The sequence below is a fragment of the Parasteatoda tepidariorum genome, chromosome 2, assembly GCF_043381705.1.
Source record: "Parasteatoda tepidariorum isolate YZ-2023 chromosome 2, CAS_Ptep_4.0, whole genome shotgun sequence".
NCBI lineage: Eukaryota > Metazoa > Arthropoda > Arachnida > Araneae > Theridiidae > Parasteatoda > Parasteatoda tepidariorum.
In genome coordinates, this window is record NC_092205.1 from 340,697 (window position 1) to 358,411 (window position 17,715).

At 28.8% G+C, this 17,715-nt stretch overlaps 1 protein-coding gene across 1 annotated transcript in view; it reads left to right on the forward strand.

Annotated features, from left to right (window-relative positions):
- The window catches only part of LOC107453406 (uncharacterized), a gene marked incomplete in the record, with an annotated part of 22,123 nt that extends 8,122 nt beyond the window's left edge, over positions 1 to 14,001 (forward strand). Inside the window, 4 exon segments of the mRNA XM_016070235.3 lie at positions 1 to 93; positions 7,777 to 7,901; positions 9,019 to 9,143; positions 13,389 to 14,001. Coding sequence (XP_015925721.3) covers positions 1 to 93; positions 7,777 to 7,901; positions 9,019 to 9,143; positions 13,389 to 13,739 — 694 coding nt within the window.
- Between the last annotated feature and the right edge of the window lie 3,714 nt (positions 14,002 to 17,715).

The window sequence follows — 17,715 nt, forward strand, 5'->3', positions numbered from 1 at the left end:
TTTTAAGAAACGTCTTGTGATAAGAGATATAACTATTGATTTGCTTATTTGGGAGCCGATAAATCACAAAATATTTCCAAATATTTGGCCCAAGTAAGTATTATAATTTAAAATGATTTCAAAATTACATTACATAACATCAAAACTTAAAAGATTCGGAAAGAATTTACAGTTAGAACAATTAGCATTATTAAAAGCTCCTTAAGTTACTATGTATGATAATATTGAGAAATATATTGATTATTCTTTTTGATGATTTAATAGAAATTAATAACATTCATGTTTATTTTTAAATTTTGATTCTTAATGAAAGTTGAACATTTTTACGGATATTTGAAATGAGAGAAACCGGCATTAAATTTTTATAAATGCTAACTATTTCATAAAGTTTTCGCAGGTTATGAAGTTATATATTAAGAAGATAAAATTATAAATATATTTTCATCGTAATATTATAGAAAATATGCTATATTGTAGTTTAATGTGACAAATATTAGTTCCATTCCATAGAACAGGCGAGTGTTGGAGAAAACTGTGGTTTGTTATCTGGTGTTAATTGGTTCAAAAATGAACAAAACTGATCAGTTTAATACACTGAAAAACTCAGGGCAAGTGTTGGTAATCTTGAAGTGAGTGACGATTTTCTTTTTCAACATGACAATGATCCCGTTATGAGGCCATGTTATGTTTCATAATGTACCAACCCGATTCCGTACACCACCTCAAGACATTAACAAATAGAATAGAACATTTATCGGATTTATAGGAATGGAAAACGGATTTATAGGACTGAATTTCGTAGAAGACTTGATACAAAATAACTGTAATAGATCAGTAGTAGGAATTCATTTACGTCGCAATAGAGCTGCATAATAGGTTATTGGCAACTATAAAGGAAGCATCTGTGAGCATAATCTGATGACAAGACGAAATAAATTTTACAGTGCTTTGGTAGCGTATAAGCAGATCCTATATTGCTGGGATGGCGAACCAATGGCACGCGACACAATATTTTGGGCACGCCACCGATCACAAAGTTCCCTATGAAGCATATTAACAATTAAATTAAAAATCACAAAAAAATAGTATTAAATTAAGAACAATTATGAGCAAAAAAAAATAACAATTAATGCCAAAAAACAATTAATAACCATAAAAACAAGCTAACAATAAATGACAAGCAAAAAAAATTAACAGTCCTGCTTAAATTAACATCTTACAACCTAATATAAGTTATTTGCCATCTAATCTGCAACAACAGAAGTCACACTGATGTTACTTGTTGAATTACGCGTATAACTGAGACATTGCAAAATGTATTTTTTCCCCATAGTAAATAGTTTCGAGTTGATACTATTTTGTATAGTTATTTTCCCAAAAATCACGAAGTCAAAATTATTTGACGGCACGTCTATGACCTCATTAAACTATTTTTTAGAAAAAATGGCACGTTGGTGCATTAAGCCCCTGCTGGATAAGGCACTAGGCGATTCCTGTTGGGGTTGGCGATGATACCGCGTAAATGCTGTTAGAGAACGAAATTATATTAACCTAAACCCCAATTCGTTTTCTCCCCGTCGACTATCCTCGATAAATAATATAAAATAAAATATTAAATTAAATGAAAAATGCTTCTGCACGTGAATAAAATTTCATTCATTTCGAAAGTATTGAAAAAATGAATGAAAATATGTTATTCGTTCTATTTCTTTTAGAAATTAAATGAAATTATCTACTTTTTTCAAGAATAATTTTTTTTTTTGACTTGAATGTATGAAAAGACTTTGTAACTTGTATTATTCAGTGTGCTCGTGCTGTTCATCTGGTAGTTAATTTATAAGTATACGACATATATGGCAACGTTACTTTTAAAAAGTAACGAGTAAAAGTACAAGTATTTTTAAAAAAAGTAACGAGTAAACAGTAAAAAGTTCTTATTTTAAAAAGTAACGAGTAAAAAGTACAAGTAAAAGTACAAGTACTAAACAAAAAAAGTAACGATTTAAAAGTACATTTTTAGGAAATCGAAAATTCAAAGTAACCTAAAATTTTATTGAATAATATTCTTATGTTCTTTAATGTTTTTGCAAAATTGTTGTTATTTATTTAATTATTTTTAATTTCGAAAGTTATGGACATTAATTTATTTTTAAATTCGGAAGAATATTATAATATAATTTTATAATATAATCGTATAATATAATTTTAAAATCAAATATAATTTTAATATCAAACTTTTTATGGATTTGCACGAAAAAGAAATTTTATCTATTGATTTTAATTTTTAGTTTATTATTTTTATTTATTTAAATTACCATTGATTTAAAATTGTTTTACTCTTTAGAAACGCGTTTTAAAAGCACAAACATAAACAAAGCAAACACGGGGTTTCAGATAGCTTTGTGATCTTTGAGCTAGTAAAAAATAATTGAATGTGCAGTATAAGTTGAAACAGAAGGTATTTAAACACGAAGTTAGCTGTGAATGCATGTATATTGCACATTAATTTTATAAATTAAGAAAAACCTAAGCATTTTTTTTTCAATTTAATAAATTTTTTTTTAGAAAGCTTACCGAGTTTTAGAAAAAAGTAACGATTTCATTCGACATTTCCGTTACAAATACTTGTACTTTTTCCCTAAAAAAGTAACGAAAGTACAAGTAAAAGTACTAAATTTAAAAAGTAACGAAGTACAAGTAAAAGTACGTACTTTTTACTTGTACCGGCGGTACAAGTAACGAAAGTAAAAGTACTGCCATATATGGTATGCGATGAATAAATTGTAAGAATAACTCATTAATTTCTTTCTGTAAGGAGTTAAAAACACTTTATTGTTAGGATCATACAAATACACTGTATTTATGTTTTATTAAAAGCATAACTATATTTAAAAAACTTTGTCTTTTGACATAACACTTAGATTTAATTGACTTCATATAAATATTTAGATATGTTAAACCAGAACTCATTTAATTCTATTTTTACATTTTGTCATTCTTTTCATCAGGTGTAAAGTGCGGTATAGCCAAATATCGAACTAAGGTGGATATTTCGCAGTACCTCACTTTTTAACTGCTGTACAAAAAGTCAAAGTAACTAATCAACTCACTCGAGAGTCTGTAACTGACTTTGTAACTTACACATCATATTCACTCAAACGGAAGAATGTCAAATAAAAAATAGAGAAAAGATGCTTTTGCTATATTTTTAAATGGAATCAAGGTATAATTATTTCTTAAAAATATAGCGAAGATTTAAAAAAAATGTGCTAGAAATATTTGCTAAGAAATAAAAATATTTTATCAATAAAACGGCACCAAAATTAAATAACACTTTACTAGCATGTTTTATTGGAACAATATTTTGAAGAATTAATTCTATTGAACTTTGATTGTAAAAAAATAAAAGTCATAACCTGTTTTAGTTTACAGATGTTCTCCTTTATAACAATCTCAATAATGGGAACCTTTTTATGGAGATGTTTTAAGAAGTCAACAAATACATATTATTTACTACAAAAACAATAGGTATTCTAAAAATGTTATTTCATTTTATATTAAAACTTTCTTACAAACATGAAATAATTGATATTTTTAAAATTTTAAAGTAATTGGAAATTCTCTAGCCCCAAAATAAATGCATTTATAACTAATCTAATGGGAAAAAAATGAATGCATTTTTCTTTCATGGCTTATGTTACGAGTTTTACGAGATCTTATGTTACGAGATCTCTAAACGATATTTATCCACTTGAAATGTAATCTGAATTTACAAAAATATCCAATTTTATATAAACAATCTCTAATCGTATCTGATTTAATGCGAATTTATTGAAAAGAAATTAGGAAAACAACTGAAAGTTATTATGTGAGTATTGAAAATTATTTTATCAGTTCAGACTGAAAACCTGGAGTTAACCCAAATCTTATGACACGTTTAAAATGAAACTCTGTGAAAAGTTTAAGATTGAAATGCTATTTCATTGCCATAATCCTTTATTGTAAAACAACATTTACTGAATAACTTATTTTTGAAATGAGAGGTGTGAACATAACCTCCATGGAAAATTTATTTAAATCTTTTATATTCTATTGAGATAAAAGTCCATAAATACTTCATGTAGTATGGGGGTCATAAATATATTGATTCTATTGGTAATAGGGTAATAAAATACAGTAAATAGATAAAGCACAATTTCAAAAATATATTTTATTTACACATATTGCCTGCAGGGTGATTCCATAACGATCACACGTAATATATATTTATAGATTCCTAATAAAAACAAATTAATAAATATGTAAAAAAAAAATTTTTCAGCGCTTTGAATAAATATTTAAACGCAAATACTAGTGATACCTCAATAGTTAAATCTGATGAATCAGTGCTGAGTGAGACGATATTGAAAACATTGGAACCCAATTATTGCCATAGGAACATCTGAGAAGAGCTGAAAAAGCGATTGTTCGAAGCTAACAGTTCAATATTTTGGATTGATACTAGCATTCCTACAGTTCATACTTCTGGTCATCTTCCAAAGTCACTTCATGAAAGTTAACAGCTCCAAATATACTTTGAAAATAGCTTTCAGAAACTGATGCCTGGTCTTTAATTTTCTTCAGATGTGAAAACGCTACAGTTCTCCTTGCTTTAGATTAATAGAAGTAACTGCAGAGCCATCCTAAAGAAAAACATTTATAATTAATAGTGTTTTAGTTAAACTATAAAGTAAAAAAAAACAGAAAATAGTGAAACATTATTATAAAAATAAGGATTATGTAGTTAATAGTCAGCATAAATTTATAAGAAATATTTGTAACAAATATTAATTCGAATTTTTAGCGAATTATAAAACTTAAGAGTGCCACAAGCTCTTAAATTTTATAATTGATTTAATATTGGATAGTTAAGACACTGAGTTGGAATTGGCATTAAACCAGACGATGATTTGAAACTGAAATAACAGAACATCTAAAAGGAAGAGTGAAAAAAACTGGAAAGAAAGACACTGAAAACACTCAATGACATGAATTTATTTTTATGAATTTATTTTTGTTAGACCCGAAATTAATGCAATTGAAAAATTATTCAAACGTAATTAAATATTTAAAAAATAAATTAGCTAAGATACACAGTTTGAAGTTTATAGAACAGAGCTTTATATTTTTATATATATTTTTGACCTTACATATTTTTGAGCAGCCATGGCTGAGTGGTTAGGGCACTGAACTATCATTTTAAAGACTGTGGTTCGATCTTCAGTTACGGCATGAAGCCCCTCTCCAATTTCAAATCGATGGGTAGAAGCCCGCTAGGGAAGTAAATTTTGACTGTGCACTCTTTTAAACTGTAGAAGGTTTTTTCTGTATTTACTGTATCTATTTTTTCTGTATCAATTAATTTACTAAAATTGGACATGCTCAATTACTTCAGTACTTTTAATAGTAATATTTTATTAATAATTATTTAAAAAATAAAATTAAAAGAAAGTTTTATTAAAAATGTAAAAGTTTTTGAAGTAAAACTATTGACAAAATCAAAAAACATGACAGAATTCAAGTAAATTCTTTCGGCTCAAAATAAATTTTGATTTAAAATGGAAAGATATTGACTTAATATATTTAGGAGATAAAAAATTCTCCAATCGCTAACAACTGAAAGAAGAAAAAAAATTATTCATTTTTTTTCTTCTTTTCTACAAAAAGTTTGAAACTAAAATTGTTCTTCTTTAATTATAAAGCAATAATAAAGTTTTAATAATATTACCTTGTTATGCAAAATTTTATGACGAAATTATTTATCTACCTTTTTAAAATTATTAAATGACAAAAAAAGTTCCTCTTGCTTCTTAAAAAGCAATACTCAATTGTTCAATGAATTTTATAAACATTATTATAAACCTGGGTATAATGAATATATACAAGTAGAATAATTAGTACAAAATATCTGCTAAAAATTCTGAAGCATTAATAAGTACTAACTTTTCGCTTTGTTGCTAAATAATCTCAAAGTCGAAAAATATTTAAAGAATTTTACATTAACAGAAAATTAAATGAAAATTAAAAAATATAGAGTTGGAAACAGTCTCTACTATACAATAAAAAAAATTGGAATCTTTTAAATGAACCATTTTTAAATTTATTGCAATAATCGTTTCATTTTTAAGGATTGAAAGTTATTGTAAAATTATTTAAATAAAGTTGGTGAGTAAAGCGAGTAGGAGATTCTGAATATATTGAATCAGAGTTATTAAAAAATCGCATAATAAGCAAATTACAAGACTTGTTAGTAGCAAATATAGTTAACTTAAAAATATTATACTTTTTAAATACTGCACGTAATTTATCATTCAGTTCTGGTCTTATACGTGCCAAGTTTTTTATTTTATGCGCTTTATATTTAATTTAATACAGAATTTGACATTAAATCACAAAAAGGGAATAAATTAATAATAATTTATCCTCAAAAAATTTTTTTTTTATTGAGAGCTTGATTATATGAATATATGCACAAGACTGAGAGTCTTCAGTTTTTCTAAGAGTAGGCAACCTTTTATTGTGACTGTTATGCTAGCATGCATAGTCTTTTCTAAGATGATAAAACAAGCTCAATTTAGTAACAAATTATTCGAGTATGAGAAGTAAGAATATAATGCAGTTAAAGAACCTTCAAAGAAGTTTTCTGGCTTCATTTGGACGAGATTTACGGGAAATCCACGATGATTCATGCTAAATGTGTCAACCCAAGCTTGCATGTCGTTGTATGAACGAATCGAAGACTGAGTTTTTATTATTTTTCCATTATTTTTAGTAATGACATTAGTGAAATTTTAAGGAAGATCAGCTTCTTTAAGATTATGAACTGTCGCATCCATATTAAATTTGGTGAGTGATACTATTCCAAAAGCAAAACAAAAGCATCGGGCACAGTGATTGTCGAGGGCGCCCCTTCAACATCAATTGCAATTTTCGCCAACTGAGTCGTATCCAATATAAGATCGCAGCCCAATGACCTGGGCGAGTACATTTTATGGTAGAACCGTAACGAGAACCAATACCACACATTTGATCAAAGTGGTTAACCACCTGGGTGAGAAACCTTGTCTTACCAGAAAACTGCAATGGAGATCAATATTCTGAGAATGCTTTTAAGAAAATGCAATTATTGTTAGAACTTTATGTCGGGGTATTGAAGAGTACGACAATTTCAGGTTAATTCCCTTTTATGTAATAATCAAGTTATTGTTATATGGCATTTTGTGGAATTATTATAATTATATCGATTCATAAAGGCTCCATGAACTCACCGCATAAGCATAAAAGGTAATCTTTCTTAGGCAGGTTTTCGTTTCTAAGTTCATTCCTGGCTGCCACATGCAATTTTATCTAAGTTAAATTTTAACATTTTGTCAGTTTGACATAAAATAATTAAAAGTGTTTTTAATTAACTATTTTTATGCTTACTTAGCCAATAATTTATTTGTTTAAAGCTGTTAATTTAATAAATGTGATTCATTTTTGCGGGGTGCCTTTAATTTTTGGAAGCGATCACGCATTTATATTTATCTACTGAACATCGTTTTGAAATCTTCAATAATGGAATGATTAAGAAAAATGTTATTTAAATGCATTTGATATAACTTGTTAATAGTTTTTTTTTTGTCTTAGTCGACACGATTCGAGGACCTTCATGCGAGTTCTTAAAATTTCAGAGACCAGTTTAAGCATAAGTTTTGATTAATAATTTTCATTTATTTGTATTTTCTTCTTTGCTAGGTATGTTTGCATGTCTGATGGTGTTCTACTGGTGTATGAAGTTTTGGATCTAAAAACTTTTCATTCGCTCACGAGGTTGTTGAGTTTAATAAAGAAGTATAACTCAGTCGCTGTTACGTTTTTAGGTATTTGTTTATTTAAATGCATAATTTTATATCACATTGTCTGCATCTTCAATGATTCTGCCCCTGAGGTTGAGTCTACACTGAACTGATCTAATCAAATTTTTCTCAAGACCATTGAACATATGTTAAGAACTATAGAGGATGTTTAAATTAATAAAAATAATTTATTAATTTTTTATTGTAAGATTTAAAATGAAGCAAATTAAGTAAATTAAGGTGGGTAAGGTTTTCAAAATATAGTTTTTTGTCTATCACTTAGAAAATATTTATTGCAATTTCACATTAATATTTTTTAAAGATATTATAAAAATTACATTAACAATTTGACGTTAACTTACGAAAACAATTTTAGTATTAAGTATACTTAATTCTGCAGGATCTTGGTTATCATTTTTGTTTTTCAAAGATAAACAGATTTATACTTTAAAAAAAATGCGAGTAAATTATCCTGAATTTTTTTATTGTACTAATGCAAGCTCGACATATTAAGTTTCCAATTCGATTAGGACAAATTTAGTTTTAAAAAACTCGGCTGTTATTGCTACTACATCCAATTTAATTCTAAATACTACTAAATACTTATTTTATATCCCTTATTTTAATGACATACGTTGACTGAACATATTTTTAAGATGAACTTATCAGGAAAGTAAATGTTATGTATATTAAAAAATACGTGCAACTTGATCATTTTTATGTTGAAAGTTAGTGGATGAAGTTACATTTGCAATGATACCCAAGAAAAATGATTTTTCTATTTTAAACAAAATTATATTGCAACAGAAAAGAAGGTAATAAAAATGTAATAAAAATAGCTGCCATAACAAAGTATCTTAATAAAATTAGTATGATAGTTAAAAAATGTTAATACTGACTTAAGAAATTGTTATATGAAATATTTTTGAAATCAAAAGAGAACAAAAATACCGCTGAATAAGAAGTCAAATGCCATTACAATCTTTATTTATTCTATTTTTGTGACAGCCAAATATTTTCGGTTCTTTTTTGTCAGGATATCTACTCAATAAGAATGCATCAACAACTATGAAAACGGTATTAGACACTTATGTTTTTTTATAATATTTGGAGATAATTTATTTTTCTTTATTGATAACAGTTGGAGCTAAATCTGATTGCTTGGATTCTGTGGAACTATCAAATGAAACAGTTGAAGACTTCGCAAGAAAAGAGAACCTTGAGCAATTTCAGTGTAGTGCCAAAAATGGTGAAAATGTTGAGAAAGTGAGTTTTATTTGCTTATATGAAAACGTCAATGTAAGAATTGCCAACAATGTGTACAAAGTCTAAAGCAATTGTATACACTGTCTGTCGATTTTAGGCGAGAGGTATTATTGTATACTTTTCCAAGACATTGTGCATAGTAGCAAATGCTATTCAGGCAAAGTACCATTTTTATTCGTAGCTTTCGTCATCCGACACCTGAACTTAACAGTAGTATATGGGGGGGGCTAGAGGACACTTTTGCCCTTCCCTATATACTACTATTAATTTCCTATTTTTATATTAAAAAAATTAAAATAGGCCTATATTTTACATTTTTATATGAAATATCAGTATATTTAAAAATTCTTATTTTTATATTAATAATTTTTATTTTATTAAAACCTTATNATTATCTGAAAAAGATGAGTGGCGGCGAAACCCTGTCATTAGCCGACTGACTGAAAGAAGATTGGATCTTTTTTCTACATACCTGATTGCGAGCCAGGTAATGAGGGTTTCATTCCAAATGAAGTGGAACATGAAAGGGTAATACTAAGTTGAAGAAGTATATCTAGACAGTTTCATTATCATATCATCATACAAATGGTAGGCTTCAAGAAGTGAAACTGTTTAAAAGTTTGATATGAAACAGCTGAAAATCAAAATAGAGTGCACCGAAATCTGTCGAACCAGTATTGGACAGTAATGAAATCGATTCATTCGAAACCCAGGAAGAAATCACGAAAGAAGAAACTGAGGACTTGGGGCCAGCAATGAAACTACTAACAATATGAACGGGACTACTCTTGATAAGTCAAATGATATTGATTAGACAGTAGAAGAGGAAAAAGAAGTCCAACAAAAGCAGATGGAAAATTGAAGATTGTTATAAAAGGAGTTCCTATTTAAATTAGTGAAAATCAGTTTCTTAACGTTTTAAAGAACTTAATTTCGAGCCAGCAAAACGCATTAGGTTGGAAAGAAGAATAAGTGATAGCAATACTTAACTTATTAATAAGCAAATCGTGACTATCTTTGTTATTTTTAAATCATTTGAATTAAAAAAGGAACATTATTAACATCACGAAAACTTTACATACAATGCTTCAATGCTTCAGATTCAGATTTTTGGCCACGCCCAATACAAATATGTCAATTAACCAGCATCTCTAAAGTGTATCGAGCCTTATCTCTCCAACCTTTGCGATAAGCATGGGAATCTGTTCGTTAAATGTGACCCGTGTTCCAGCGAACGCTCAATGAACTTTACCGGCTGCCTTGCCAGAAAGTAGAAAACGAAGATCACAAATGAACTGTCATCACTGCCAAAATCAATGGAATTATTAGTAACCATCCAAAAACTCCAGGAATTACCCAAATATCAGGACACCTGAAGTTTACTAAAAGGACTGATTAACAACCAGAACTTTGATTAGGGGCAAGAAGGCATCTCACTCCCTGCTCGACTGAGTTAATATAGAACAACCGTATGCAGGGGGAAAAATTTTTTAACATCTTAATGTTTCAACATTATATGACACTACAATTGTCATTCATCTCAGCAGCGACTAAAAAGAAGGCAGGAACTCCAACCACTTTATTTTGCTACTTTAGGCGATGTATGATACAAAGCCTTTCAAGACAGTCATCAATTTCAAATATGTCAATTAAAAATTAAACAAGAGTCCAAATTTATATTTAAAAGTCTGTTATGTATAAAGTCTGTTTTGCTGTAAGTGAATAACATAAAATTTACTTATTGTTTTAGATATAATAGTACTGCTTATAGTGAGTTAGGTTTAAACTTCACCTGGTTATCAGAATTGTTTGAGTCGATCATGTGGTGCACCTTAACCTATAGAAAGTTGTGTGTTACACCATCATCTTACTAGAAATTTACTTATGCATTTACGTATGAAAACACAAAATAGGAAGCAAAATAAATGGCAATATGAAAATAAAGATAAAAAAAATTACAATAATTAATCAGAAATTGTAGAAAAGTAAAATAAAGATCCTGTAATTAGCACAGCAAGATTAATTAACCAAACTTTACATTAGAGACCAAGAGCAAAGTGTTATTGAATATTTAACTAAAAATATTTGTAATAACTTGAAAAAAACTGAACAGTCAGTGGGTTCAAAGGATTTAGTTCCCTGACAAACTTATTTTAATATGAATAACGCTCCTTATAAATGCTAATAGAACTGAAATATATACGCGATAAAGTGGAAATACATAGGTGATGTGATGATTCTATTCCATATTTTAGATGCAACGGAGCAAAAAAGGAGTTAAAAGATTAATATCTCACAGTTAAAGTTTAATAACTCATAAAGGATCCTAACTCTCAAAAATTCAAGAGGCTGGATCCTGTAACATATGTGGTCCGACTTCAAATTACCTGATCATAGAGGCAGCTTGAAAAACTCACATTTCATGTTGATAGGTCATTTTTGCTGATTATGGAATAAAATTGATTTTCAACTGGATCCAAAATTCACTACTCAAAGAACCAAGGCACACCACCAGTGGTTTAACTTGGTCCTATTTAAACTTTTCTCTTTTATTCTTTTTTGTACGGAATACTTGAATTATAATTTCAACAAAAATATATGTTATAACTGAAGTACACATGGAATTGATTTCATTAATTCTTTTCAGTAATCATCACCTTAAAAATTAAAATGCCGAAATAGGACTCCAGCCACCTTCCCTAGATATTTCCCCAATTATAAGGAACCAAAGAATAACTATTTTGTAAAGGGCATTTTGAAAATAACTGACAATCTGCTGAACCGCTGTTTCTTTACAGATAATGAGCCATCTTGTTTGGCATATATTTTCACTGATTTTCAAAGTATTTTACCTGCAATGCATCATAAATAGAGTTAACAAGATTTTCTAAAAATGAGTTTTGCTTCTTATTTTAATAAAGTTCCAAAAATTTTTCAATTGCATCTAAAGAAGGAGAACTTAAAAGTCAATTCATAACATTTACTTTATTTTGTTTAAATAATTTTTTTTTGAAACTTGAATGTGATAATGCACTAAAGCTTCTTGATAAAAAAAAGTGAGATGAAACAGATTGTTCTTTGTAGGGAAACAAGAGAAATTGTGACTTTGGTAACAATCCACAATCAGCTAGCAGTGGGTAAAGCTTTCTGGTATATCATTAAAACAGAATATATCTAAACTGTATTTCTAAACCGATTCCCCCCGAATTGACAATAGTCAACTTTTGGTTTTGTGACGTGGCTAAATTGACTGTCAACCGAACTTATAACCAAAACGTAAATATTTACTTCATATGGGGCTCATATTTGCTCTGAATAAAAGTAAAAAACCGGTTATGAAGTAGGCGAGAGATTCTTTTTTCCTCAAACTCTGTTCAAACATACACTAAGTAGAGTTTGTTACACAATATAACCGGTTGAACCTCTTCTCTTGCCTTGGAGATCTCCTCAATATGAGGAAAATCTTTGCATTGAAAACAAAACAGTTCAAAGGCTCAGCCCCATTCGAGTTGTGTATTTAGTGCATGGAAGTTAGATGTCATGAAAGTTATCACTGTTTACATAAAAATTCATTCTAACTTCAAAATCGCATGTTATAGTCCAAAGAGTGTTCGTATTATTGCCTTACACATTGTTGTAATTTAAACTGGAAAGTTAGCAAACTTACAGCGTTCATTTTTTTTTAAAAAAGGAGTTTCATTTGAAGTTTATTGAACATTTTTATAAACAATATCTTAGCAATAAGTAATCTAATTTCCTATATTAAGGGAGCATAAATGAAATAATCACAGAAAATTTCGTGACCTACGGAATGTCATCGACAAATTTTTATTTTGCCAGGCATATGAAAACAAGCTACTTACACTATTAAAAGTGTTTCTACTCACAAGCTTAAACTGAAATCAATAAAAAGAAATAAAATAAAGCTAAAGTTATATATCACTTATCATTTAATTAGGAAATTTGTGACTGATGTAAATGCTAAAAGTTTGGGGAGATTTCTAAAAGTCTAAATCAATAAGACCAGAATAATATGAAGAAGAAATTAAAATTTAGATTTAAACTAGAACAAGTCTGCTTTAAAATCCCGGCTCAAAAAAAAAAACTTATGAAATGAGTGTAAGATTAAAATAAGGTGAGAGTAAGAGATTTAAACATTCAAAATAATAATTGAACCAGCTAAAATTTTTATTTGGGGTTACGCAATTTATCTCTTACCTATATTTCGAACTTCTCTTTTTATAGATTTTCGAACATTTAGTTTTGAGAATTCTTCAAACAAAGAATTTGGCTTCCGGAAAGAAAGATGAAGAATCTCCAATTATTTTGGCTGACGACAATGTCCACCTGGAGGGAAAATCTCAAACTGAAAATCCGAAATCGAGAAACCCCAAAGATAATTCGCAGTTAATCTTAACACAGAAAGAGTCTTTCATCATGGTAGAAATCAAATCTCATGCCTCAGAAGAAAAAAAAGAAGGTTCGTTCCAAATAGAAAGTAACTGTAGAGATCCACAAAAAGAAGTGAGGACATCGTTGATATACGAGGAAGTTTCAGAAGGAAAATGCACGGAATGGAATATAGATCAGAAATAGTTACAACTATGCAAAACATGTTGAAACTCAATTTGCAGTTGTATATTGATTAGAAATAGTCGTATCTACTTAAAATATATAGATTCTCAATTTGCATCGGTATTGTTACATTTAAACTTAGTGTCATTTTACAATGACTTATTTTATGTTAATATGTTTCTTTATGTTCTTATTTAAAATAATCTTTTAATTTATGACCTTTATCTTTTTATTTAAAATAATTGATGAAAATATTTGGATAAACTGAGTAGTTTGCTCTTAATTTCCAGAGAGTTTTCATTTATTTTTCTGCAATATGTATTTTCTATGTTTTACAATAGATTATCTTAATTTAAACATCAATTTACAGAGCATATTTGACTCTTAAAAATATTCATTTCGTTCGGAAAAGAAATCTTACCTTTTTCTGCTCCTCTTGGGTCATTGCCCTCATCTTTGAAATTTAGTTTCTAGTGTGTAAAGAAAAATTCCCTCTTTTCGTTTTGCTCTTTGTCGCATCGGAAGTATCTAATAATTTTGTTTTAACAAACTCGCAGAATGCAAATGTAAATCTTGAGAAATCGAATTTTAAATATTTGACTTTTTTTAAATTCAATTTTTCAGAACTATTCAACCGATTTTGCTCAAATTTTGTATTTTGCCATGCAAAATCATATATTTTAAAATGTTCACCTTACTTTTCCAAATTTTTTGATCCTTATTAAAGAAATAATAATGAATTATTACTAAAAGTTATTTTTTTTCATGGACTAATCTTTGAATAAACGAATTGTATAATTTCGAGCAAAAATTTTTCAATTCGCTTAAACAGTTCTTGAGATATATCGAAATACGTAAGAAGTAAAATTAACATTAGAGGGGTACAATTTTTTAACCGCTCTTCTGACCAAACTATTGGGACCATCTTTCCCAGATTGCAGTTACCTCCAATATTTTGGATTTCAGAAATCTGCGACCGTCGAAAAAGAGGTATGTTTATTCAGAGAAAGTATACTTCTGCGTTTCGTAACTTAAAATATCATCTGCACACATTAATCAGCATATTTGAAGTCTCCGCCTCGAGCCATTAGATTGAGTCCTAGAACGTGAAGATCCGATCATTACATCAAAAGTTATTCAGGGTGGTCCATTTTTTTGCGCACTATACATTTAAAATCTATCTTTCATTTACATCCTCTATGTTCAATAATGTATCACGCTGGTTTGCAGACTTTTTTTTGTTGATAAATTCCAAATCTGTTCTGTGCTTGTTAAAAAGGTGTTCTTTTATGTCTGTCGATTTGTTGCCGCGTTATTTTATTACTAAAATAAAATTTGTTTGTAAAAAATATCATTTTTCCTACGAAATATGTGTAGGGCAGAATTAAAGGAGCAATGAAGGATTCTCTTTTTACAGCTTATCGTCTCTTTTGATAATTGCGGAAAGTAATTCTAATCATATGTATTTTTAGGGCATGAAACTTCGGAAACATTCAGATACCGTTTAAAAATATTATAGTTCAATATTATCATTCATTTAATCATTCTATCATAAATCGATTTATTATTATTGTTTGTCTTATTTCCCAGTTCCAAATTTTCGTAGTGTTCACAGTTAAACTCATGTAACTGACCATTGAGCCTCTGTTGAAAATAAATTTCTTCCACTGATTTGCATTTCCTTATACCCAGTTATGTGCTATGTTTGAGTCTCTATATAGAACATAGTTGTTATTTATTTGAAACTCCTTCCTTAAAGTTTTCATTAATGTGGAACCTAGAAAGTGGACTTCAGTTCTAATCTGGGTAGATTCAATTTCTTCATTTTTATTCTATGAACATCGTTGAACAATAGACACAATTTTGAGTTTACGACTACCAATGTTCAAGTCCGTTACCTTGTAATTTTGAACTCAACCCATGAGGCGAGGGAGCTCCTGGATCAAGTAATTGGAGAAATTTGCCTTTGAATAGGACTTTTTGAAGGAACTATTACCAGCATTTGGTTACATAGAGGGGAAAAACACGTAAAACTACCACAGTTAGCTTGAAGGCAAGGAGACTTTAATACACTAAGGATATTTTAACTCATCATTGTGTTTGGCGCAAGCTGGGCTCGGACCAGCCAGCGCTGGTATTCAAACCCAGGTCATCTCACTGGAAGGCAAGAACCCTTGAGCCACCACAACTTTTTCAATGGATCAACGCTTTCCTTTGAGTAATCAAAATCATGTCTTTCCAATTGAATGTTTGCAATCACTCCTTTTCTCACGTGTCACAAAATATACTTCGTTATTTTCTTTATGGAAATAATATCTTGGCAATAAAAGTTCCTTTAATACATTTACTTCCTTCCAAACATTTTTCTCATTTCAGTTAAAAAATATCTCCGAATTTCTCAACCCATTATGCTGAACCTCTTTTTTATGAAGAAGAATTCAAATCGTGAATGATGTCAATTGGATCTTAAATAATTTGAATAATATGCGTAATGAGAATCTCTTGGTATCTCTTACATACTAAAAATCAATTAATGAACTTAAATCTAAACTAAATTCATCTTTCAATCATCGATTCAGCTTTCACCATCATTCCAAATTTATCCTAAGACCTTTAAAAATGTTTATTAGGACATTTTTCAAATTCAGTGTCTCGCCATTTATCTGCTTAACTCATGAGAATTGCATCTCGAATTTGAAAAATTTATTGGTGCATCCTTTAGTATTAATTTAGCGACCCGGAATAATAATAAGCCATCTTCAATCACATCTGCACCAGCAATAAGAACGTCAACGTATAAATTTTAATTCAAAACCTTATATGCCAAAGGATGAGATATGATACTTTATTGTTCCAGCCTGCAAAAATATTGATGACTTTACTCCGAAAGCTACGGTTCTATTATGAAAAATCTTAGGAGGGCTGAAGAAACTGAGCAAAGAAATCTTATATAGTTCCAGCCATTTTCATCAATTTAAATTAGTTGAAAAGTTTTTCACAATTAGCAATTATTTCTACCTTAAACTAGCTAAATTTTAATAGTAAAATTAAAAGATTAGAGTTTAAATTTAGGATCTGATACTAAGTCATCATTTAGAGAGAAGAATTATTTTTCTTTGATCGAAACATCATTTGTAATTTAGAGGTTTGTTTATCACTTTGAATCACTGGATGATTGAGGTAAGTGGTATACCTTTTTGGAATCATTTATGCATTATTAATAAGTTTTATTATTCCTTTCAATAATTTTAAATCCCTGACACAGTTTGCATGCTGATCATTAGATAAGAACATTATCCGGTTTTTTTTTTCTTTTGAGCATTGATTTGTTTCAGGAATAAGTCTTTTAGAATATTCAGCAACTATCAGTCAAAATCTTTTGTTTACCACATGTATTGGTTTGCTTTAAAAAATAATGCTTAATTTTGATAAGGGTTTTAATATTTTTCCTTATTTAACAGTATGATTTATTTGTATTTTATTTTATGGATTGTCTTTTTTGAAAATTGTAGATATAAAAATACCGTGAGATTTCCAATTACTTGTCATTTTGAAATTCAGAATGATTATTGTTCAATTGCAGAAAATACCTACCGATTTTAAATTTGAATAATATTTAATATCTTTTCTTGTAGCCTAATGCGAAGCCAGTCGATGCCAATTGTTCAAATTTCAGTTATTCTAACAGCAAAAAATAGAGTCCTTAACTATAATTTGAGAGGACAGTCAAAAATTTGCGAAATAGGTAAAAAATTGTTTGTCATCTTATTGCAAAATATTTATAAATATTTGAAACCTCAATTACAAATATCTTGAAATTTTGTCATTGCTTGTTCTTGCATGAAGTTACAGAAATAAAACTTAAAAACAATCAATTTGTCTGTGTATAAAATATCACTATAAGTTACTAAAGAACTTATTGAAATCTCTTCATAATATATTTAAGCAATAATTTGTCATAACAAATTTAAGCAATCATAATATATGCTAATTCAAT